General features: G+C 43.0%; 2 protein-coding genes and 1 non-coding gene across 5 annotated transcripts in view; 1 reads left to right on the top strand and 2 right to left on the bottom strand.

Annotated features, from left to right (window-relative positions):
- The first annotated feature begins 3,506 nt into the window (after window positions 1–3,506).
- Window positions 3,507–24,036, top strand: part of LOC102433897 (natural cytotoxicity triggering receptor 3 ligand 1) — a 49,327-nt gene continuing 28,797 nt past the window's right edge. Inside the window, exons 1-6 of one of the 2 annotated variants that reach the window (XM_023758119.1) lie at window positions 3,507–3,852; window positions 8,122–8,451; window positions 11,274–11,373; window positions 12,029–12,371; window positions 18,004–18,173; window positions 18,447–18,593. In XM_023758119.1, the coding sequence (XP_023613887.1) occupies window positions 3,522–3,852; window positions 8,122–8,451; window positions 11,274–11,373; window positions 12,029–12,371; window positions 18,004–18,147 (1,248 nt within the window). In that variant the 5' untranslated portion in view covers window positions 3,507–3,521 and the 3' untranslated portion in view covers window positions 18,148–18,173; window positions 18,447–18,593. Of the gene's footprint in view, window positions 3,853–8,121; window positions 8,452–11,273; window positions 11,374–12,028; window positions 12,372–18,003; window positions 18,174–18,446; window positions 18,594–24,036 lie in introns of those variants that run through there. The other variant, XM_023758120.1, reaches the window with a different exon arrangement.
- Window positions 4,358–4,464, bottom strand: LOC111827055. The gene has a single exon (XR_002830510.1). It is a non-coding gene; the product is annotated as a U6 spliceosomal RNA (small nuclear RNA).
- Window positions 19,560–22,097, bottom strand: LOC102420786 (hyccin-like). 2 transcript variants are annotated; one of them, XM_006093825.3, is made up of 3 exons: window positions 20,842–22,097; window positions 20,431–20,557; window positions 19,560–20,212 (listed from the first exon to the last, which is right to left on the bottom strand). In XM_006093825.3, the coding sequence occupies exons 1-3, from the start codon at window positions 21,839–21,841 to the stop codon at window positions 19,738–19,740; spliced, it is 1,602 nt and encodes a 533-aa protein (XP_006093887.1). In that variant the 5' UTR covers window positions 21,842–22,097; the 3' UTR covers window positions 19,560–19,737. The 2 variants fall into 2 exon arrangements, with proteins under 2 accessions (XP_006093887.1, XP_023613891.1); XM_023758123.1 differs by lacking the exon at window positions 19,560–20,212 and having other exon boundaries at window positions 20,457–21,215; window positions 21,312–22,094.

Below are 24,036 nucleotides of genomic sequence, written 5' to 3'. Positions count from 1 at the left end.
ATTTTTTTTGTTGTTTATTATATTGACATTAGGCATGTTTGGAGACTTTCCTATTTTAGCACCTATAAGAAATTACATTTAAATAATTATAATGAAGTTTTGAGATTTTTGAAATACTGAGTTAGCCCAAACCTTTTATATAGTTGTCTAAATGTCCATTTGTGTTAATTGATAGTATAAAAAGGTGCCAAAGAAAACGTATCCTGTACAATTCAGCAATAAGATAATTGTCACCACAGTTAAGAACAACAATGCTAGTTTCTAGTTATATATATATTAGATGTACCCAGTTAACAATGGGGGATTTTGTAATCAAAGAAAACACAATAATTTCAAGAGAAACATCAAAACTGCTTTATTCAAAGTAATGTCTAGCTACGCATTTCTCCCATCTTTCAGGTAATTTGTGGATACTGTCTCAATAGAACTTTTCTTGTTTTGTGGCAAACCATTCAGAGACCCAATTTTTCACTTCTTCTTACATTTTGAAGTGCTGCTCAGAAAATGTATGTGCCATCGATCGAAACAAGTGGTAATCTGAAGGAGCAAGTTCTGGTAAATACAACGGGTGGGTTAATACTTCCCAGGCAAGATCTCTTAACGTGTCTTTAACTGGTTTTGAAGTGTATGATGGTGCATTATTATGAAGCAAAATTACTTATCTGTGTCTTCTGGTGCATTCTGGTCATTTCACTATCAAAGCATGGTTCAAATAGATTATTTGTTGTCGGTAGCCATCAGTATTAATGGTTTCACATGTTTTTAGAAGCTCATAATACACCACACCTTCCTGATCCCACCAAACGCAGAGCATTGTCTTCTTTCTGAAGGGATTTGGCCTTGTAGTAGATGTTGATGGTTGACCCGGATCAACCCATGATTTTGTGCATTTGGGATTCTTAAAACAAATCCACTTTTCATCGCCAGTCATAATTTGATGCAGAAAAGACTTTCTTTCATGTCATTGAAGCAACATTTTACTGATGACTTTTCAGTTTTCCATTTGTCTTTTGTTCAGTTGATGTGGCACCCATTTTCCTTCCTTTAAAATCTTTCCCATTGCTTGTAAATGATCAGACATTGTTTGCTGAACAACCTTTCATCTTTCTGCAAGTTGTTTTTGAGTTTGACACGCATCTTCATCCAATAATACTTGTAATTGTTGGTCTTCAAACATTTTTGGTTGACCTGGACGTTCTTTGTCTTTCACATTGAAATTATCACTTTTAAAGCAATTAACCAGCATTCACAAGTATCTTGAGATGGAGCATTTTCGCCATAAGCTTCCTGAAATATACAATAATTTTTTAAAAAATAAAGTAATGAATTAAAGCTTCCCACAAATGCTCTTTATTTTTGGCACGGAATTTAACAATTTTAAGTGTGAAAATATCTATGATGTTAACACCTTCAGCAAATTTGACATATGAAGTTTTGAAGCTTGCTGTCAATACAACAAAATAGCATACATATGAAATCGCATTTATATCAACATATGTGTAACTCCATCTATTGAAATAAATCCACATTATTAACTGGTACACCTGGTATACTTTACATATGTGAATATTTATTTAGAATAACAGAAATCACAAATTACAAATTTATAACTTGACAATTAGCACAGGTATTTCAAAATCCAGAAGAATAACATTCTAGTTTTATTAACTGCTTGACATATCTCTATATTGCTTTTTTTACATATTTGGTGGGTGGGAGTGTAAATGTCTTTGTAATGATTTTGTAGTCTTTTTAAAAAACACATTTCTATTGATTTCATAGAGGAAGGGAGAGATAGGAACATCAATGATGAGAGAATCATTGTTCAGCTACCTCCTGCACACCCCATACTGGGAATCAAGCGTGCAACCCAGCAGGTACCCTTGACTGGAATTGAACCCTGAACCCTTAGGTCCGCAGGCTGACGCTCTATACACTGAGCTAACCTGGCTAGGGCACTTGTTATGTCTACCAAACCTGCCTGCCGTGGTGAAAACTGTAGGGGAAACGGCCTTTCTGGGTGGGCTCCAGCCGGCGAGGGTGCTGAGGAACCAGGGCGGGGAGCGCCCGCCACCGCCGCTGCGGAGCCCGACGACCGCCGGGCTAGGGGCTACTCTCTATTTACATTGCAATTTGCCTACAGAGCTTAGTTGTAAGTTATCTGCGATGTTAAACCTGACCTCAGACATTTCCTTTGCGTTTTGTTTTTTAGACAAAATCTATTTACGGTCCCTAACTTCATGGCAGCCAGGGGTACCGGTACAAGTCCCTGCCCAATGGGAGAGGTTTGCTGACGAGCTCAATGCTCCTAGGCTGAGCCAGAGGGTCACGCTGCCCGGCTCCAACCACTTGGATGAGTCGCGGGAAGTGCAAAGCCAGATTCCCCGAGGCTGCCGGTGGGGGCGCAGGATCACTCCGCCTGGACGCCCCCCGCCGAGCTTCCGGGGCTGAAACCCTGAGGCTGCAGGGGTGTGAGTGTGGGATCGCTACTTGGGTACGCCGGCGCTTCCGAGGCTGAGACCCCGAGGCTGCCGAGGGGAGGGGATCGCTCCGTGGGGACGCGCAAGGTTCCCAGGCTGAGCACAGAGGCTGCGGAGGAGTGGCACGCCCAGTCATCTTAGGGTAAATCAGGTTGAAGGGGCAGGAGGGTTAGAAGGTGCAGAGAGGCCATCTAGTACCAAGCAAGTGACGGCCCTAAGAGGCGGTTTTCCTGACTGCGCTTTCCGACCGAGGACTCCCCTTTCCAGACGGAAACTCGGCGACGGCTCCAGGCAGACCCGGGCCGGGCGCGCTGGTCCCGGCGGGCATGGCTGTCGCGGTGTCGGCGGCGGCAGGCTTCCCGCATGGCTTTCTGTGGCCGCTCCTGGTTCTGTGGTGCTGGGTGTCCAACGCAGGTAAGGTGGCGTGGGGTGGGGTGTTGTGTGGTGGGGTGGGGTGAGGTGGGGTGGGGGGTGTCGCTAGGCAGACTCTCCCTGGTCAGCTCCCTCCTGACGTCCTAGGCCACCTGTACCTTAACAGTCCCCAACTCTAAGCTTTCCTTTGTGGAATTGTAGGAATCAATTAAACGGATTTGAGATATTGCAAGAGACCAGAATAATCAAAACAATATTGAAAGGAAGAACAAAGTTGGAGGATCTTATGCGGATTAAGGAGGGGCCATGAACTAAGGTCCTCTGTACCTGAGATACCACCCCCCGCCCCCCTCCCCCCAAGGAATTTGTTTTTGTGTTTTCGTTTTTCATAAAGGGTCAGGCAGAGTGCTTCTACATAGTAAGTTCTTTTTAAAAAAATTTTTTTGTATAGATTTCAGAGCGGAAGGGAGAAGGAGGAGAAAGAAATATTAATGATTAATGACGAGAGACTCGTTGATCCGCTGCCTGCTGCACGCCCCCTACTGGTGACCTAGGGCAAGAAATTTGTTTTTAATTACAGGGTAAAGTGTCTGAGAGTACAAGGCCTAAGTTTTTTTCAAGGTTCTCCCATAACTGAATTTTCTTCTTTCCACAGATTTGTTATTGGAGATGGAAGGGAAGAATAAGATTGTGTTTCTGAATGACAATGTCACCATCTCCTGCAAGGTCCCTGGTTCCACACCCCTGAACCGCACGTTTACGGGTATTACCTGGTTATGGAAGCATCAGGCAGATGAAACAGAGCACAAGGTGTTTGAAATGTATGGAAACCATCAAAAGGCATTCAGACCCGGAGCCAGCGTGTCTCTAGCTGGGCTAGAGAAGGGGGACGCCTCACTGCACCTTCCTGGAGGCCAGCTGAGGGACGCAGGAGAGTACCGATGTGAGGTGGTGGTCACCCCCGAGAAGGCCCAGGGAACAGTCGTTCTAAAGGTTTTGGGTGAGTGTCCTGTGGTTCCCATGGTGATGGGGCTTAGGGTAGAGATGTGGCCCGGACAAGTAGAGAAGTTTAGGAATGGGCCTTGGAGTTGGATAGACACGGGTTTACGTCTGGACAACTTAGAGCAAGTTATTAACCACGCTGAACCTCAGTGTCCTTTTCTCTAAATAGATGCAATAGTACCTCTATAAAAACCCTGTCTCCAGCCCTAGCCGATTTGGCTCAGTGGATAGAGCATGGGCCTGCCGACCAAAGGGTCCCGAGTTTAAAAAAAGACCCTATCTCCAAATACAGTCACAGTCTAAGAGAATGGGCTTAGGGCTTCAACATATGAATTTGGGGGTGGGGCCACAATGCAGCCTATAACGGGGGCAATGTCAATGAGACCTTCAAAATTGTACTTAAGACTTTGAATGTTTTGTACATATTAATTAGGGGGATGGTAAAGCCTATTAGGATTCATTTCCTCCACAACTGACAGAAAGCCTAAATTTTTTTTTTTTTTTTTAATGTGGAACGCCTCACAAATTTGCGAGTCATCCTTGCGGAGGGGCCATGCTAATCTTCTCTGTATCGTTCCAATTTTAGTATATGTGCCGCCGAAGGGAGCACCTAAAAAAATTTTTTTTAAAGTGATAGACTTTATTTTTTTACAACAGTTTTAGATTTACAGCAAAAATTGCAAAGATAGTAGTTTCTTTATGACTCCTACCTGTGCACATACCGCTTTCTCTATTATTAACCTCTTGCATTAGTATGGTATATTTGTTAAAATTAATGAACCAATATTGATACATTTTCATTAATTAATGTCCATAGTTTATTCAGATAGCCTTAGTTTTGACCTAATATCCCTGATAATTTTTCTTGTTCTAAAGGCTACTTTGAAATTCATAGAGCTATTCCAGTTTTCTTTAGATTAGCATTAGTATGGTATATAAATCCCTTTACTTTTTGTTACTGTTGTTGTTAATCCTCACCTGAGGATATTTTTTCCCATTGATTTTTGTTTGTTTGTTTTGTTTTTTGAGAGAGTGGAAGGGATGGAGAGGGGAAGGTGTGAGAGAGAGGCAGAGAGAGAAATCGATGTGAGGAAGACATTGATTGGTTGCCTTTCCCATGCACCCTGACTGGGGCCAGGGGCTGAACCTGTAACTAAGGTACCTGCCATTCATTGGCTGGAAATAGGACCTGTGACCCTTTGGTGCATGGACCAATGCTCTAGCCATTTAGTACACCAGCCCGGCTCAGTTATACTTCTTTAAAAAATTTTTAGTGATTACAATGTACTTTTACAACTAATCTAAGTTGAAAGAACACTGTACTGCATCATTGTTATCAGTGGTACAGATATTTTATAACAGAATATTTCCAGTTCTCCCTTCCCATCTCTTATAACATTCTGTCATTCACTTATCCATATGCTATAATCACCAATGCATTGTTGCTATTATTTTTTTAAAAAAACCAGTTATCTATTAGATCAATTAAGCATAAGAAAAGGTTTTAATTTACATTCATTTATGTCTTCTCTGATTCTAGTTTCTGACCCATATCCTTTTTCTTCTCACTGACGACTTTCTAATATTTTGCAAGGCAGGTCTATTGGTGACATATTTCCTCGGTTTAGTTTGAGAAATATTTATACTTCACTTTTGAATGATAATTTTTCTGAATATAGGATCCAAGTAGGTGGGTTATTTTCTTTCAACACTTAAAATATTTCATGTCCCTCTTTTCTCTCTTTCATTTAAGAAGTCCAATGTCATTCTTATCCTTGTTCCTCTATGAGTAATTTATACACACAAATATAATATACATTTATGTATTATATATACATATATATTTCTGCATTTTCAATATGATCAGGTGTTTTCCTACTTAGTGTTCTCTAAGCTTCCTATGTCTATGGTTTGGTGTCTGCCATTAATTTTGGAAAATTCTCAGCTATTATATTTTAAAACGATTTGTACTGCTTCCTTCTCTTTACTTCTTTTTGTATTCCTATTACATGTATGTTACAACTTTTGAAACTGTCCTGTTTTTGGATATTTCTTTCCTTTCTGGTTCCTTCCTCCTGCCACACCCCCAAATTCTTTTTGCTCTTTGCATTTTAGTTTGGGAAGTTTATATGGGCATATTTAAGCTAGCTGATTCTCTCCTTGGCAGTGTTAAGTCTATTGATGATCCTGTCAAAGACATTCCTCATTTCTTTTATAGTGTTTTTGGTTTCTAGCATTTACTTTTGATTCTTTCTTAGAGAATGTCCATCTCTCTGCTCACATTATCCATCTGTGCTTGCATGTTGTCTGTTTTTGTCATTAGTGCTCTTAACATTTTAATCATAGTTATTTTGAATTTTCTATCTCTTTATTCCAAAATCTGTGTCATACCTGAGTCTGGTTCTGATGCTTTTGTTTTTTTGCACTATTCAGCATGCCTTGTAATTTTTTGTTGAAAGCCAGATATTATGTATCAGGAAATAGGAACTGAGGTAAACAGGCTTCTAGGGTGGGAGTCTCTGTTCATTTGGCCAGGAACTGGGCTGTGTTTAATGTTAAGACCATGCTGTAGGTGTCAGAGATTTCAGTTTTCCTCTAGCGTCCTGTTTCCTCCTTCCCTGCTTTCTTTCAGTTCCCCTATGAACTCCTCATGTAGATTTTGTGTCTTGCAGCTCTCTCAGTTGTAATCTACTATCATTATACGGGAGCCCCGTTGATATGGTGGTGAAGTGGTGTGGAGGGGAAGCAGTCTATCATCTGAATTAATTCTGATTCTCTGAGTGGCCTGAGCCCCTAGGCTATGACCTTCAGAAGTGTTCCTGGGTGAGAAAGGAAGGTTATAGAGGGCTGAAGAGGTAATCACCATTCTCCCAGGTCAGCCTGGGCTCTGGCAAAGTCTTCTAGCTTGAGAGCGTTCTTTGTTATGGAGAATGCACTGGGTATATTTTTAAATGGTTACTTTCCATCTCTCCTCTCCCCCAAACAGTTGGAATTTTTCTTGCAACTGCAGGAACCTGAGGTGGGGGAGGGGGTTGGGGGGGGAGGGTTCCTGGAGGTAAAATGCAGAAAAACCTCCTAAGGCTGGCCTCCAGCTAATCCACCTTCATCCTTTAGCCATTTGTCAGTTATAACTCCAGCACCTTCTGCTTATGGTAATATGATTTTGGCTGTGGTTCTCTCAATCTGCCTGTCTCTCTAGCTTTCAGGGTTGTGGTTTGCCCTGTCACCTCAGTTCTCTGATGGATCTAAGAGAAGTTGTTGATTTGCAGTTTGTTCAGTTCAGGATAGGAGTGATGACTTCTAGTTCTTTACACCGCAGAGAGGAAACCAGAAGTCAGCAAGGGCTTTTATTATTTTTAATTAAATTAATTAATTTAAAAATATGTTTTTCTTGATGTTAGAGACAGAGGAAGGGAGATGGAGAGGGAGAGAAACATTGATGTTTGAAGAGAAACATTGATTGGCTGCCTCCTGCACACTCCCTACTGGAGATGGAGCCTGCAACCAGGGCATGTGTCCTGACTGAGAATCAATTCGGCCTCCTCTTGGTCATGGGATGACACTCACCCAACTGAGCCACACTGGCCAGAGCAACAGGGGCTTTTAAAAAGGTAGTTTATTTTTCTTTCCCCAAAATGGAGCCAACCCTGGGCAGGTAGGGCTGTTCTTTGATCATGTGGGACCCTTTTATCTTGCCACTTTGGCATCCTCAGCATATAGCTTTCACCTTGTGTTTAGAAATGGCTTCTCCATCTTGAACCATGACATGGTGTTCCAGCTGTTCTCCAGGAAGGATGAAGGGGAGAGGGAGAGAAGGCTATAGTACTTTTCTTTAAGATACCCTTGTTCCTTAAGGGTACTTCCTTGAGGTTGCTCTCCATACTCCTGATTCTATCCGAACTATTAGACCCTGAGTTCACCAGCTGAAGTGGAGGTTGGGAGATGTAGCTTTAACTTGGATGTGTCATTGAAGAATGGACAGCAGTTTCTACCACAATAGTGTTCCAGAGCTTTCCTCCGATTCTCAAAGGTGTCTATGACACCAAGTGGCATAAGAAACTCCGCTTTGCACAATGGCTGTGAGAGTCGGGATCATGGTCTATTAGCTTCACCCTGGCAGTGAGATCAGCATCCCCAGATTACTTAGGCTAAGCAGAATCTCATTTGCCTCACTCACCCTTCCTGAAGGCTTGCTATGGTCAGGCTTTGAACTGTTAATAAGCTAGTCCCAACCTACCCTCAAATCATGACTTCTCTTCCCTGGCAGCTTCCCCAAAGTGCACCTTGTTTCGAGAACAAGCCACGGCGAAAGATGATGGCGACGAAGATATTTTGTGTGAGGCAAGTGGGTTCTACCCAAAGGACATTAACATAACCTGGCGTATATATACCCAGGAGAATCCCCAGGGCCAGGAGATTTCTGACGGCATCACCAATGGTCCGGCCATCAAGAATGAGGACGGCACATTTAACATCACCAGCCGTTTGAGGCTGAACCACTCTCTGGAGCACAATGTGATGACCACCTACCAATGTGTGATAAGTCACATATCCCTGCCCACCTCCACAATGTTGAACTTCACCCTGTCTGGGACAGGTAAGCATCCTCTAAACATTAACCTTACTCTTCACTTTGAGGGTGTATAACGTAACACTCAGGGTCCCAGTTAATCTAGGCCAAAATGGGGGCCAATGGGGAAGGAGAGAAAGCTCCGTTTGGCCTACTTCAGTCCCAGAGTCAGCCGTCCAGGCTAGGTCCCTAAGCCAGGGTGGATCGCCTAATAGCTAGACAGTGGTGACAAGCGTCCTCAGCGTTGCTGGTAACTTATGGCAGCTCAAGGAGCTGGATGGTCTGTATGACCTGGAATGGGAAGCTTGTCAGCTACTAGGAGAAAGGGGATAGGATCCTGTCCATGCCCCTGAGGATAAGGGTCTATCAGGGGCCAGAGACCCAACCCTCCCAGCAACTCCTCTGGCCAGGCTCCAGGGCCACTGCAAGCTGTTGGCTGGTAGAAGTGAAGTCAATAGTTCTGAGCTCAAGCTGATGAGTCCATAGTAGGGAGTCCTGCACATGCCAAGGCCTTTCCCCAGGCACACTAGATCCTGAGCTTAAGATAATACAGCTCACTACAGAAGCCCCCCCTGCTGGTGGGGTGGGTTAATTGAGCTCATATCTTAGTTTCCATGGTCATGGCTCTGGTCCTGGCTGGGGATGATCTTGCAGGTCAAATGCATCTGCCTAGAGCTGAGAGGGGTTAGGGAGGCAGGGGCTGATTGATTTTGCCAGATGCGGCTTTGAGTGGTCCTGGAGGGAGAGAGTAATTGTTTTTGGAAGCAAGGGCCAGGGATGTATATGAGTGTGGTGTGTGTAGAAAATGTGTGGGACATGGGAAATTTGGAATTGAAATATGCTTTGTATAATATAATATGATATGAGTTGAGATGATATGATATGATATAATATAATAAAAGATAAACATGCAAAGTGACCGTACCTTTGCTCTGCCCCACGCCACATCCACCTGCCAATCAGAGCAATTAATTGCAAATTAACACATCCAAAATGGTGGCCGGCAGCCACGGCAGCTTGGTTGCCCCTGCAATGGAAGAAGCCAACCTTCCCACCTGCCCTGGCCAGATCTGGCCTCCACTGAAGCCAACAAAGTTTTAATTATAGAAGATAAATAAACCCCAGATACCTGCTTCCAGCCAGCCTCCACTGGGAGCTTGGATGGCTGGAGCAGTGGCCAGCCTGCAAACAGCCCTCAGCCCTCACCCAGATGGCCAGGCACACCAGCAGCACCCTTCACCCTGAAGGGGCTGTGGCCAGCCTGCAAATAACCATCAGCCCGTCACCCAGGCTAGCCAGGCACCCCAGGGGGGCCCTTACCCTGAGGGGCTCTGGCCAGCCTGAAAACAGCCCTCTGCCCCCGACCCTGGCTGGCCAGGCACCCCAGAGGGGGACCCATAACCTGAAGGGGCTGTGGCCAGCCTGCAAATGGCCATCAACCCCTCACTCAGGCTGGCCAGGCACCCTGGCGGGGACCTCCACCCTGAAGGGGCTGTGGCCGCCTGCAAACAGCCATCAGCCTCGCACCCAGGCTAGCCAGGCACCCCAGCAGGACCCCCCACCCTCAAGTGGCTGTGGCCAGCCTGAAAACGGCCCTCAGCCCCTCACCCAGGCTGGCCAGGCATCCCACTAGGACTCCCCACCCTGAAGGGGGTGTGGCCAGTCTGAAAATGGCCTTCAGCCCCTCACCTGGGCTGGCAAGCCACCCCCACAAGACTCCCACCATGATCCAGGACACCCTTAGGGCAAACCAGCTGGCCCCCACCAATGCACCGGGCCTCTCTCCTATATAATAAAAGGGTAATATGCAACAGCAGAATGACTGGGAATGACTGGTCACTATGACACACACTGACCACCAGGGGGCAGGCGCTCAATGCAGGAGCTGCCCTCTGGTGGTCAGCGTGCTGCCCCAAGGGGAGCTCTGCTCAGTTACAAGCCAGGCTGACGGCTGCCACTACAGCGGTGGTGATGGGAGCCTCTCCCGCCTCCTCAGCAGCGCTAAGTATGTCTGACTGCAGCTTAGGCCTGCTCTCCGCTGGCAAGTGAGCATCCCCCGAGGGCTCCCGGGCTGCCAGAGGGATGTCTGACTGCCAGAGGGATGTCTGACTGCCAGAGGGATGTCTGACTGCCAGATTAGGCCCAGTCCCCTGGGGAGCTGGCCTAAGCCAGCAGGTAGTTATCCCCCGACTGCAAGAGGGCACAGGCTGGGCTGAGGGACCCCCCCGAGTGCACAAATTTTTGTGTACTGGGCCTCTAGTATAATATAATATAAGAGATTTGTGTTGGTGACTTGTGGCCAGTATAAAAAATAAATATAAATAAATATAAATATAATAAAAACTGCTGGGTGAGGGCTTTCTTCTGGGTCACAGATTTCTTGTATCCTCACATGGTGGAGGGATAAGGGAATCTCTCTAGGGTCTCTTATATTAGGTCACTAATTATTCACGAGGGCTCCTCCCTCATGACCTAATGATATCCCAAAAGCCCCACCTTCTAATACCATCATTTTGGGTATTAGGATTTCAACATATGAATTTTTGGGGACACAGATATTTGATATACAGCAGTGTATAGTGATGTAAGATGATTTAGTGTGGAAGCTTTGAACATGTGCACGGCATACATATGTGATAGGTGGTGTCCATATTGCCATGTATTTCTGGCAAGTGCTAAACAATATTTGATGCATGTGATAGGAATGACAAGAAGTGTGGCAGAGGATTGGTGGTTATATCTGTGACAGGGAAATGACACACGACCACAGATATCTTAGCAGTGGTTGTGTGATCACTTTGGCCCCTGCATGTAGGTTTCCTTTTAACGTTTGCCTCCTCTTTCTGCAGGATCTGAGATGGGAAATACCTGGGGGACTACCGATACTTGGATTACTGTTGGCCTTAGTGGAGCAGGCATTTTAATGGGACTGATTGTATGTTGGACAAGGTAAGGGGGATGCCAAAGCCAAGTTTAGCCCTGTGTTTTGGAATTGACTCTGGGAGTTCAGGGATCTTTGCCAGTGGATGATATTTGAGAGTTCTCAGGATCGATGCTGGGGGGAATCTGAGTGTGGTGTGTGTGTGGTGTGGCTTTTTCTGATGTTGTGTCAGGGAAGAACTGTCTCCTTAGATCCCTATGTGGTAGCTTGGGACTCTGGGGAGATGCACTGTAAGGCCCCTGTGCCTCTTCCTGACATACACGTCTCACTGTGAACCAGGCCTTAGAACTGTGTATGGGCTGCATTGTTGTTCTCACACATAGAACCACAGCTCAGAGAGGGGAATTCCTTCCCCGAGGTGCTCACATTTTGTTAACAGCTTAAAGGGATAGCTTTCAACCAGATTTCACCATTAAATCAGGAATCTGTAGCCCTCATTGGTGTTTCCCAACTAAGACAGCTTTCCAAACATATTTATCCCTAAGTGCTTACCAAACAGCAAATAGAACAGCTCAAGGTAAAGAAGTCTAAGAGATCAGTGTAGATATGTGGCTTACAATGGTTCTAGATATTAAATTGCCCTCATTTTTTCTTGGGGGGGGGGTGGGGACTCCAAGGCAGAATCTGTGCAATAGCTAATACATCTCATTAAAAATGTTTTAGGAAGAAAAAACTGGTTTCGTTATTCGTTGGGGCGATCCGTGCACTTAGCTCCTGGACTGCGGGTCACCTTGGGCGGCAGGAGCAGGACGACGAATTAAGAAGCAGCCTAAAACTTCTGCGTGGAGTGAAAGAAAATGGCCCAAACCAAGCAGACTGCTTGCAAATCACAGTTGGGAAAGTGCACGCAAACAGCTGGCCACTAAAAGCTGCCAGGAAAAGTGCCCCCTCTACCAGTGGGGTGAAGAAGCCCCATCACTACAGGTCCTGGACCATTGCACTTGGAGAAATCCGTCAGATACCAGAAATCTACAGGGCTTCTGATCCGGAAGCTGCCTTTCCTGAGGTTGGTGAGGGGGATGGCTCAGGATTTCAAAACTGCCAAGATTTCTTATTTTACATTTACTTCTCTAACTCTCTTTTTCCCTCTATTTTAACTCTGTGTATATGTGTATCTATATATAACATATAATTATTTTTGAGAGTAAGTTGCACATGATACTGCTTTAACCTTAATACTCAAATGTGTATTTCTTGCAAAAAAGGATTTATCTTATATAATCAAATAACATTATCAACACCCCCCCCCCAATACTCTAATCCAGGGGTGGGGAATGTCTGGCCTGGAGGTTATATACGGCCCAGAGACCTTTTGGTCTGGCCCTCCAAGGCACTAGTAGTGAGTTAATAAAATGTTTGATAGCAGGCTAATTTTTTAAAAAAAATCTTTATTGTTCAGATTATTGCAGTTGTTCCTCTTCCCCCTCCCCTCATAGCTTCCCTCCTTACCTCCCCCCAGCCCGGCCGCACTGTCCTCATCCATAGGTGTACGATTTTTGTCCAGTCTCTTCCCGCACCCCCACACCCTTTTCCCTCTGAGAATTGTCAGTCCACTCCCTTTCTATGCCCCTGATTCTATTATATTCACCAATTTATTCTGTTCATCAGATTTTTTATTCACTTGATTTTTAGATTCACTTGTTGATAGATGTATTTGTTGTTCATAATTTTTATCTTGACGTTTTTCTTCTTCTTCCTCTTCTTCAAGGATACCTTTCAGCATTTCATATAATACCAGTTTGGTGGTGATGAACTCCTTTAGCTTTTTCTTATCTGTGAAGCTCTTTATCTGACCTTCAATTCTGAATGATAGCTTTGCTGGATAAAGTAATCTTGGTTGTAGGTTCTTGCTATTCATCACTTTGAATATTTCTTGCCACTCCCTTCTGGCCTGCATAGTTTCTGTTGAGAAATCAGTTGACAGTCGTATGGGTACTCCCTTGTAGGTAACTGACTGTCTTTCTCTTGCTGCTTTTAAGATTCTCTCTTTGTCTTTTGCTCTTGGCATTTGAATTATGATGTGTCTTGGTGTGGTCCTCTTTGGATTCCTTTTGTTTGGGGTTCTCTGCACTTCCTGGACTTGTAAGTCTATTTCTTTGACCAGGTAGGAGAAGTTTTCTGTCATTATTTCTTCAAATAGGTTTTCAATATCTTGCTCTCTCTTTTCTTTTGGCACCCCCATAATATCGATGTTGGTTCGCTTGAAGCTGTCCCAGAGGCTCCTTACACTATCTTCATATTTTTGGATTCTTTTTGCTTTTTGCTTTTCCAGTTGGATGTTTTTTGCTTCTTCGTATTTCAAATCTTTGACTTGATTCTTGGGATCCTCTTGTCTGCTGTTGGATCTCTGTATATTATTCTTTATTTCAGTCAGTGTATGCTTAATTTCTAGTTGGTCTTTTTTCATATCCTCCAGGATCTCACTAAATTTATTGGCGGTTTCTAGAAAATTCTTGAAAAACCTTAAAAGTGTGGTTTTGAACTCTATATCCAGTAGTTTACTTTCCTTCATTTCTGTCATTCGTGACCTGTTTCTTTGTCTTCGCATTTTGGCTGCTTCCATGTGTTGATAGAGTGGCTTTGTGTGCTAGGTGTCCTATAGGGCCCAGTGGCTCTGCCTCCCCAATTACCTGAGGTGGACACTCTTGGTGCACCCCTTTGTGGGCTTTGTGCACAGTGTTGTTGTAGTTAAGCCTTGATTGTTGTAGGTATCACTGGGAGGAATTGACCTCTAGGCGAATTGGCTGTAAGAATCAGCTGTGTTCATGGTGGGAGAACTTCTCTGCTGGAGACACCCTTCTGGGGCAAGACTTGCTTCAGTGGGGCTTTGGTGCTCACTGAGTCTGCCCCCTGAATGTGTCCCTTATGGGTCTGAGGAGTTGTAATCTGGATGGTCCCACTCTGACCACAGGGTACACTGGCACTTGGATCTCTAAGGAGGTGCTAATTTTGCCACTGCCTGAGGCTACCCAACAGGAGGTACAGAGAGATCTGCAGATTCCTCTTCTTTGTTTGGGATTTTGAGGTGCCCAGATGAGACCCAGCTGTGAAGCAATGCAAGCTGCTGTGAGGTCTTGGGCCTTCTTTTGGATGTTCTGGGTCTCTCTGACCAAGCTGCAGTTTGTTAGGTAATTTTAGATTGCAAAGGGCCAGGTCATTCATATGCAAAAGCCCCTGTGCTCAGCTTTGGTGGGGCGGGGTCTCAGGGAATCAACAGGGCAGAGCAAACATCTATGACTGATCCTCAGACCTGCCCTAAGCGGTCCTGGGTCTCAGTGTTTTGCGGTAATCGCTGCAAGCACCTCTGAGAGAAAGCCTCATAGAGTTCTGCCTGCTGCCAGACAGTCCAGTTTCTCCCCATATGAGTCTGGGTCCCCAGAGACTCGCCTGGAACTGGAGTTCAGGGCCATCAGGAGCTTGTGTCTCCCTCCCGATTGAAAAAGACAACTGCATCCTCAGTTGCCAGCCCTTTCCGCATGCGCCTCCGTACCTCTGCACTTTACTTCCGCAGCTCCTCTGAGTCTCAGTGTGCTTTTCTCTTTCCTTCTAGTTGTAGGATTTCCACTCAGCCAGCCTTCCTGTGGTTCTGGATGATGTCCATTTTGTCTTTTAGTTGTATTTTTGAAGTGGTTGTGGAAGCAGCAATTTCAGGTGTTTACCTATGCCGCCATCTTGGTTTCTCCAGCAGGCTAATTTTTAAGTTGAAAATTTGTATGGCCTGAGAATGATGTTATAAATATCCAAATGACCCTTGGCAGCAAAAAGGTTCCCTTCCCCTCTAATCAGGTAGACTTGATTGAGATTTTTGTCAATTTTCCCAATAGTGACTTTTATAGCAAAAGAAAACCCAAGAAAATGCAGTGAATTTAGTTGTAATGTCTTTCTAGTCTCTGTTAATCTGAAATAGTTCCTGAGTCATTGTGTCTCATGGCATTGATATTTCAAAAGAGTATAGACCAGCAATTTTGTAGACCACCCATCAGTTTGAGGGACTGTTCCCTTATGATTCCTACTTTTGATAGGAATATAGCTGAAGTGATACTAAGGACATAGTATCAGGAGGCATTATTAGTCCTGATTATTCCCTTAACTGGCAATATTAACTTAGATTATTTAGTTAAGGTGAAGTCTACCAGGTGTTTTCACTGTAAAGTTACAACTTTACCTTTTTTTTAAAAATATTTTATTGATTTTTTACAGAGAAGAAGGGAGAGGGATAGAGAGTTAGAAACATCGATGAGAGAGATCGACCAGCTGCCTCCTGCACGCCCCCCAAGTGGGGATGTGCCCGCAACCAAGGTACATGCCCTTGACCGGAATCGAACCTGGGACCCTTGAGTCCGCAGGCCGACGCTCTATCCACTGAGCCAAACGGGTTCGGCTACAACTTTACCTTTTATAATCTAAAAAAAGTCTTCTAAAACCCATGATATTGCCAGAATCTTAAGTCAGCTTAAAAAAAAAACCACATCATTCTACATCATAAGTCTTTCCAAATACAATTTGTAAGCATTATTTTCATACCTATGAGTGCTTAATTATTTTCTCAGGATTAGACATTCAGGTTATCTTCAGTCTTTTATTGTTATTTTAAAAAGTGCTACTTTCAACACATTTTCATATACAGCTTTTAATGTGTTTAGGGCTATTTTATAAAGTAGATTGTCCAGTGTAGCATTATCAGGGTCAAGAGAATATGTTTAAAACTATTGATATACTTTGTAAAGAATATTGAAACAATTGCACTAATTTACATTTCCACTAATAAAAAATGAGTGATCTGTTTTTTGTTTTTATTTTTTTTATTTTTATTTTTTTTAAAATATATTTTATTGATTTTTTACAGAGAGGAAGGGAGAGAGATAGAGAGTTAGAAACATCGATGAGAGAGACATCGATCAGCTGCCTCCTGCACATCTCCCACCGGGGATGTGCCCGCAACCCAGGCACATGCCCTTGACCGGAATCGAACCTGGGACCCCACAGTCCGCAGGCCGACGCTCCATCCACTGAGCCAAACCGGTTCCGGCTGTTTTTTGTTTTTAAAAATGTATTTTTAAGGATATACTTTGAGACTTATCTACAAGTTCCATCCTCTGCTGATTCTGGTCAGCATCAGTTGTTACTTGACTGTTGACAAATGGTGATTTTCTAATCATTTATTTTTTGCCTTTGTATTGTAAGGAAAAGCTACCCTTTCCTCTTCTCTACCTGTTCACTGTATACTCATGGATTCCTGTTTCATTCAGTAAGCCTGCATCCTTCCTATTACAGTAGGTCCTCATGTTATGTCGGAGATCCATGCCTACGGCGCGATGTAACGAGACTTTCACCATAAGTCCTAATCCACCTACATAAGCACCTACGTCACTACATGGAGCACATACACAGCAGTAATGAAGTGAAACAGTAAAAAAAATTTAAAAGAAAGACATCAATTCCTGACCTTTACTTGTGGTAAATAAGTAATAAAAAACATAAAGCACATATGTACATACGTCGAAATGGCGGAACTTTTTTTTTTCTTCATAAATGAATGGGAGATGGTGACGTAACCACAAAATGACGTACGTCGAGTCTGACGTAATCCAAGGACTGCCTGTATTTATTTCCATACTTGGATAGTGGGAGTTTCCTCAAACAGGTTTTTGTGGCCTTCTGGTATGTTCCCATCATTCTCTGAGGACTTTCTTTCTACGGAATTGTCCTTGCTTTAAAGCAAATCCTGGTTGGATAATAGAGCTGGGAATTTTTAAAAATTTTTAAATACATATTTATTTACTTATATTATGAATATATACATATATACACACATACTTGCACACACATATATAGACACTACACACATTTATATTCATTGTGTATATTTCACTGTCAAATATATTACAACTCATGAGTTCACTATCCTCTTAAATTTTAATATAACACCTTCAATTCCAATACATTTTATCTTTTTCTTTTTCTGTATTTCATACAAAACCTGGCTCCCAGTTGTATTATTTGTTTCTGTTCCACAACAATTTTCCACTTATTTGCTCAGTCCTAGCATATTCAAAGCATTTTAGAATTGCTAATCCATGCCTCTGCAAAACAAGACTAAGACTTGTTTAGAGTTTTGGGTTGTTTTTAACTTGAGTGCATGTAGTCCAGATACTGTGTTCAGAAGTTTCTTGGGTTAGTTCTTTTTTACCCTTCTCCCTTCTGTCAGTTATTTTATTCAGTTAAAATAAAAGTATTATTTATTTGTTTCTGTTTCTATTCAATTTGCGGGATTTTTCTGTCCTTGTGGATTTTAGTTATTTGTGTGTGTTTTTTGAGTGTGTAACACATTGAATGTTTCAGAAAAGCAATTCTGTACCAAATGTGTATTCAGAGGAGTATGATTTCCTTGCCTTCACTCCCTTCGTCTTTTCCCCTCAGTTTCTCTCTCGTTCTGTAGGTAAACAATCTTATTAGTCTTTGGGTGTTCCTTTTATTCAGAGTACATAAATATATTTTTTCTTAATTCTTTTTCTTTTTTTATCCCAAAGGTATAATACTATACTCTATTGTACTTTGCTAATTACACAATTTGACAGCTGAATCAGACCTTATGGTTGCATTTCTAAGATTATTCTTTCTTCGTTTTTTTACTTTAGACATTAGATCAGCAACAGTTTTTCACAGAGGAAGAACCGAAAGAATATGAAAATCTTATCTCCTTACAAGAAAATGAACTTAAGAAAAAAGCAGGTGGACTTCAGAAACAAAAAGAAGAACTACAGCGTCAGCATGACAACTAGAGGCTCAGAAGCTGGAATATCATCAGGTGGTATTTTGTGAAAGGATTGTGACATTAAAAAGGATTTTAGGCCCTTTGCTAAAAGCCTGTGTTATAATAATGTTTCAATGCACTATTAGCTATAGTATTTTAAATGTTGGTGTTTTAAAAACTGCTTTGTTGAATATTAATCTAAATTTTAGAATTTGACTGTTTCATTTTGGAAAATAATTTTCAGTTAGTTGTGATTTGTTAAAGGTCACACATATCAGAGAAAATCAAGAACTACTTCCTTTTAAAACATTATTTTTCATTCCCCAGGTCATACAGCAGATGGAACAAAAAAAATTACAACAAGAAATTTCTCCATTAGCACCTGGTGGAGAATCGAAGTTCAAGCCATGTTTATAATTTTGTTTGCTTATTTGTTTGATTAAGGAAATAAATTGAAATCCACATTTATTGCAAGTATGATTTCAAATTATTACTATCTTTGCTATTTTCTATATATTTGTGTAACTACAGCACCTTACATTTCAGAAGGCCTATGAAGTTTTTATGCATCTGTATATTTCAAAAGCTATATAATTTGATAGGCATATTTATGGTGAAGTGATTTATTTGAACATTATTTATCATTCTTTCTAATCATTTATTGATATTATCAGAGAACATGTTTTTAATTTTAATTTTTTTCTTAACTGTAGCCTCCATTCTGACACAGTTTTGGTTTTACAACATGTGGTAGGGTAAGCATTGCCCAGCCAGAGTATCCATGCCCATAAGACATTCAGGTAAGATGACACAAGTTATTTGCATAAGCCTGTCTAAACATTCCGAGGCTCATCATCCCATCGATCCTTCCCTTGGGAGAACAACCTTCATGTTCTCTCAATCTAATTGTTGTCCACACCAGCGCTTCTCCAGTGGATTTTGGTACCACAGTTTGTGGAGCTCCCAGGTCAGTGAGTCCAGAAATTTCTCTTCTCTACCTCCTGACCGTTTTACCCACTCTGGTGTAAAGACTTTGAATCCCCAATGAGTGGTTGAGTCAAGGGACCCTCTGGTCCTTTTGTCAGCTTTCTTTCTTTTTTTTTTTTTACTTTTTAACATTCTTATCAGGCACTTTTCACATCATTTTTGTTTTTTCACATGCTCGTTTTTCCAAACTGACTTGCTGAACAACCAGATGTAGAATTCCCGGAGTTGCACCTCTGTTTCATCCTTTAAAAAAAGTTCCCATGCATGGAGATTTCCTTTTGTTCTGAAGGCCAAACTTACATCTACCAAAATAGGAGTTATTAGGGGGGAAAACAACTCACATCCTCACATGAGACGTAACCAATCTGATCAGACCACCTGCCAAAATGTATTGTCATAGTGACAATCTTAGGGCAACAGAAACAAACAGGAGAAAAAAAACACACAGCCAAGAAATAACAAAACCATATTTCAACTTTACTGCAACCTAGACATTATTCCCTTCATAAAGCCTTCAGAACTTAAGACATTGGGGCTCTGTCAGGAGCAGGGATGAAAGACCCTGGCACTTTCATAAAGAAGCAAAGCCATAATTCCAGACTCATTGGTCACATGAGAAAACTCTTACAAATTAATCTGTGGACAATGTAATGCTACTACTAGGAGGTCTCTGCTGACCTGATTGGTGCTTCATTGGAAGTTCAGTCCTTTCAGAAACGTAAATAAGCTTTTCTTCTTGGAGACTACAAGCGGAAAACCTGTTGGCATCTGTCCCTGTCCCACAGCCAACAACAGCTGATGGGTTATGTGAGACTGTGACACCACTGACTTGCTCAAAGGATTTACTAAATACAGTCGCAGCAGTCTTAGCCAAACCATGGCTGTTAGGTTTAGGCAGGGACTGGCTGGTTGTTAACGTAAGTCTCTTCAAAGAGAGAAGCTCTAGATTTTCACTTTGGGCTCTCTGAGTTTGTTTTCGAGCAAAGTGATCTTTGCATGACTCCCCTGTGGTTTCTTTTTCTTTTCCTCCAGTTTTGTTTCCTCCTGACCTTCTCTGAGTCTTTCCTACACTTGTCTTGATACTAGAATTGTGACTATTGTTTACACTTGGAGTGCGGGTGAATTTCCCGCCAAAATATAAGATGGCTCTGTCTTTTGGTTTTGTTCCATCCACCAAAAGGGTGGATTACAAACAAATATTTGGTAATACGCAGTTACAATCGGCCCGAGTTTACACGTTTCCCGCACTCCACCGCAAATCTATATGAACCGAGTTAAAGACGGCTCCCGCGGAGTACGCGCAATTCACGCGAGCCGACTTAACTCGTTTCCCGCACTCCAAGTGTTTAATAAGCCTGACTGGCTGGTACTAGATGCAGCCCTGGAATAAAATCCCTTGTCAACTTCAGACATATCCATCAGTTCTTCTTGATCTGTTAATTCTGTATTTCCTTGGAGTGCAGCTATAAAGTGCTGTGCTAAAACTGCACTCTGCCAGGTGAGTTTATTCCATCCTCCATCAGTTTTCTTACAGATTTTTGCCTCCTGATCTCTGGCAAGCCTTTGCTTTCAGTTCTAGGATCTGTGGCTGTTTCCTGCACACCCTGTATATGCTGAGCATCAATCTCTCCTAGTGTTCTGCCTTTTTCCCCATTCCCGGTTCTCTCTCCGGCCACATTTGTGACACTAATCTCAGGAATGACGAGGATGCCCAATTCAGTATCATCATTATTGCCGTCAGGTTGCTCATGTCTTTTCCACCGGTGACCGCTTATTGACATGCTGGTTACTGCATTTCTTGATATTCTAGAGGAAGTTGGTGTGATTTCAACTTGAATACACCTTGTACCCTCCTTACTAGATTTCATGGCACCATGAGGCAACGAAGCCTTTATTGCATTAGCAACCAGCAATGGCTCTGGATATAATTCTAACTGGGCTCTGTAAATAATATCATCCAATGCTTTTTCAGCTAGATCCCATTCTCCATTATAAAAAGCAAAATAAATCCCTGTTAACATCTGCACCATGAATTCTGAAGAAACTGTTATCCTGCTACTTACACCTTTGTATTTTCTTACATGTCTGGGATATCCACAAACACAGATTCTTGAACAAATCTGACACAATGATTGAAGAGAAACACTGGGCATATAGGTTAAGGCAGCATTGTAACACAACAAAAGGAATGTCAACACTTCAAACCTGTTCTGGGCTGTCAGCATCTCCCTTTGGGGGTGAGGTCCACTGTATACAACTTTTGACAAACCATGCTGGGATAGTGCACTCTCAGTCAGAGCCATGGACCCAATGCTGGAAGGTTCATGATATACAGATGGCTTGGATAAAGATGGAATCGTAAAACTCAATACTTTGCTATGTCCCTGTTTGTCAACTATTTCCAAATTGTAAACCCCTAGAAAAAGAGCTTCAATGCATCCTCTGCTGTGCACATTTCTGCTGGCTGAGACGGCAAGGTAGCACCAAATCAGTTCTGGAAGAAACGGCAGTGTAAATCGAAGTAACTGCTCCTCTCCACTGCGATAGAATTCAAAGAGCTGGTGACAGACAGGTTCTAGCAACTCACTTTGTGGCTCCTGGATAACTTTATAAAGAGATGAAACTAAAGAACTCTTATCTTTCAAATTTGTGGCATAATTTGGTAAAGATGCTTCTGGTCGTGTCTTAAACTCTGACAACCATTCCTCCACAACCCCTTTCTCTGAAGTGAACATCTTTCCACATCTGTTCTAAATCTTCAATCAGAGCGGCTCCCAGACCTCCACTCCCAGAACTTCACTCTTCTGGTTCGAAGCGACAGCGAAGGGGTCGTCTCTTCCTTTTCCTGGGCAGTAGCAGCACCTGCCTCCCTTCTTCCTAGCAAAACGGGTCCCGACGAGCCATCTTCCCCCTCTGCTCACTGACTGACAACCCAGCTCCGAGAGCCGCCACTGCCGCCAGCTACTCTGACGGGCCCTTTTGTCAGCTTTCATCTTTTTTTAAAAAAAAAATAGTTTTTATTGTTGATAGTATTACAGATATCTCCCATTTCCCGCCTTCCCCTCTTCCTCCCAGCCCCTGCCCACCCCTTGAGGTCTTCACTACCCTATTGCTGTGTCCATGGGCTATGTCAGCCTTCAGCTTGATTCATCTCCTTAACCATTGCTCGAAGCAATTGCAAGTCAGATTTCTCATTATAATCTTTGAATCTTGGCTTTCAAAATGTTCCAAACCAGGATAAATAAAGCAGACTTGTTTGGGGCTCTTTAATCCTGGGGAGTCAATAGGGGGTTCTTTTGGCATGCACCACCTTGGGTAGCACTGTATTAAACCTTTGTTCAATCCCCATCGTTGTCCATTTTATTTACGTCTAACCATCGAAGGTGTGGGTGTTCATATGCTGGGCCAGGCCCACTGTGGTTGGGGTCCCAGCATTGGCTCCTTCTTTGGGGGGCTGAGTAGCATGGATTCTGGGCAGCTCCATCAGAACATTAGCATAGGCAACGACTGAGGGAGTCCTTGGTGGCAGAAGGTTTAGGTGTTGGGTTTGGCTCAGCAGATACAGCTTTGGCCTGTGGACTGAAAGGTCCCGGGTTTGATGCTGGTCAAGGGCACATGCCAGGGTTGCGAGCTCATCTCTGGTGTGGCCTGTGCAGGAGGCAGCTGATCAATGATACTCTCTCATCGATGTTTTTTATCTCTCTCTCCCTTTCCCTTCCTCGCCGGAATCAATAAAAATATATTTAAAAAAATGCTTAGGTGTCCCTGACAGCCACAAGGGCTGCTTGGGGCCTTGGTGATGAAAGCTGCTGGGGTCTTCTCCTTTTCCTCCAAAGGGGAGAGGTCACAGCTGAGGGCATCCCATCCCTTTTGGCAGCAAGCTCTGCGGGACTGGGGGATGGGTTGACAAAGGTCAAATGCTGCCTGTGCTTTTCTATGTGGCCATCTTTCATTTCTGTGCTCCACTGGGCTGCTGTACCTCCTGCATGTACTTCATAGCTCTCTCGGAGCTATTTTCATCAGTAAGCAGTAGTTAATCATTGTTTTTCCTGGCGGCGGTACAAGTGCTGGGGCCTCCTAGTCCACCAGTCTTGCTGACATCATGCTCTTAAATGTTTGTTTTTCGTTTTTTGATTTTGTTTGTTTGTTTTGTTGTGTGTGTGTGTGTGTGTGTGTGTGTGTAAGAAATAAAGATGGTCCTTTTGGGACAGGAATTTGATATCGTATTGACTTTAGTTGGAGAGCTCTCATGGTGCTCAGCTAAATTGGGACAGGCTAGGACCAAGGAAAACTAGTTGGCTTCTGCTTCCTCCAGAGGCACCGATGACTGTCCTTGACTCAGGAGACTAAGAGACTAGACCTTTCAGGCAATGATAAAAGGTAGAGGGATTTCTTCTTATAGAAAAAGATGCCGAAACCGGTTTGGCTCAGTGGATAGGGCGTCGGCCTTCGGACTGAAAGGTCCCAGGTTCGATTCCGGTCAAGGGCATGTACCTGGGTTGCGGGCACATCCCCAGTAGGAGATGTGCAGGAGGCAACTGATCGATGTTTCTAACTCTCTATCTCTCTCCCTTCCTCTCTGTCAAAAATCAATAAAATATATTAAAAAAAAAAAAGAAAAAGATAAATAACTGGTCTGTTGAAACCAATGGTTCTCAACCTTCCTAATGCCGCGACCCTTTAATACAGTTCCTCATGTTGTGGTGACCCCCAACCATAAAATTATTTTCGTTGCTGCTTCATAACTGTAATTTTGCTACTGTTATGAATCGTAATGTAAATATCTGATATGCAGGATGTATTTTCATTGTTACAAATTGAACATAATTAAAGCATAGTGATTAATCACAAAAACAATATGTAATTATATATGTGTTTTCCGATGGTCTTAGGCGACCCCTGTGAAAGGGTCATTCTACCCCCAAAGGGG

The sequence above is a fragment of the Myotis lucifugus genome, unplaced genomic scaffold (assembly GCF_000147115.1).
Source record: "Myotis lucifugus unplaced genomic scaffold, Myoluc2.0 scaffold_124, whole genome shotgun sequence".
NCBI lineage: Eukaryota > Metazoa > Chordata > Mammalia > Chiroptera > Vespertilionidae > Myotis > Myotis lucifugus.
This window is presented reverse-complemented; position numbering and strand designations above follow the sequence as displayed.

Excerpts from the sequence above, each read along its gene's own strand:
- LOC102420786 (XM_006093825.3), bottom strand. The coding sequence starts at position 21,841 with ATGTTCACTTCAGAGAAAGGGGTTGTGGAGGAATGGTTGTCAGAGTTT. Across the intron at positions 20,558-20,841 it reads AAGACATGAGCAACCTGACG|GAAATACAGAATTAACAGAT; the intron begins GCAATAATGATG and ends CTGCACTCCAAG. Across the intron at positions 20,213-20,430 it reads ACTTGGAGTGCGGGAAACGA|TGTAAACAATAGTCACAATT; the intron begins GTTAAGTCGGCT and ends CCGCACTCCAAG.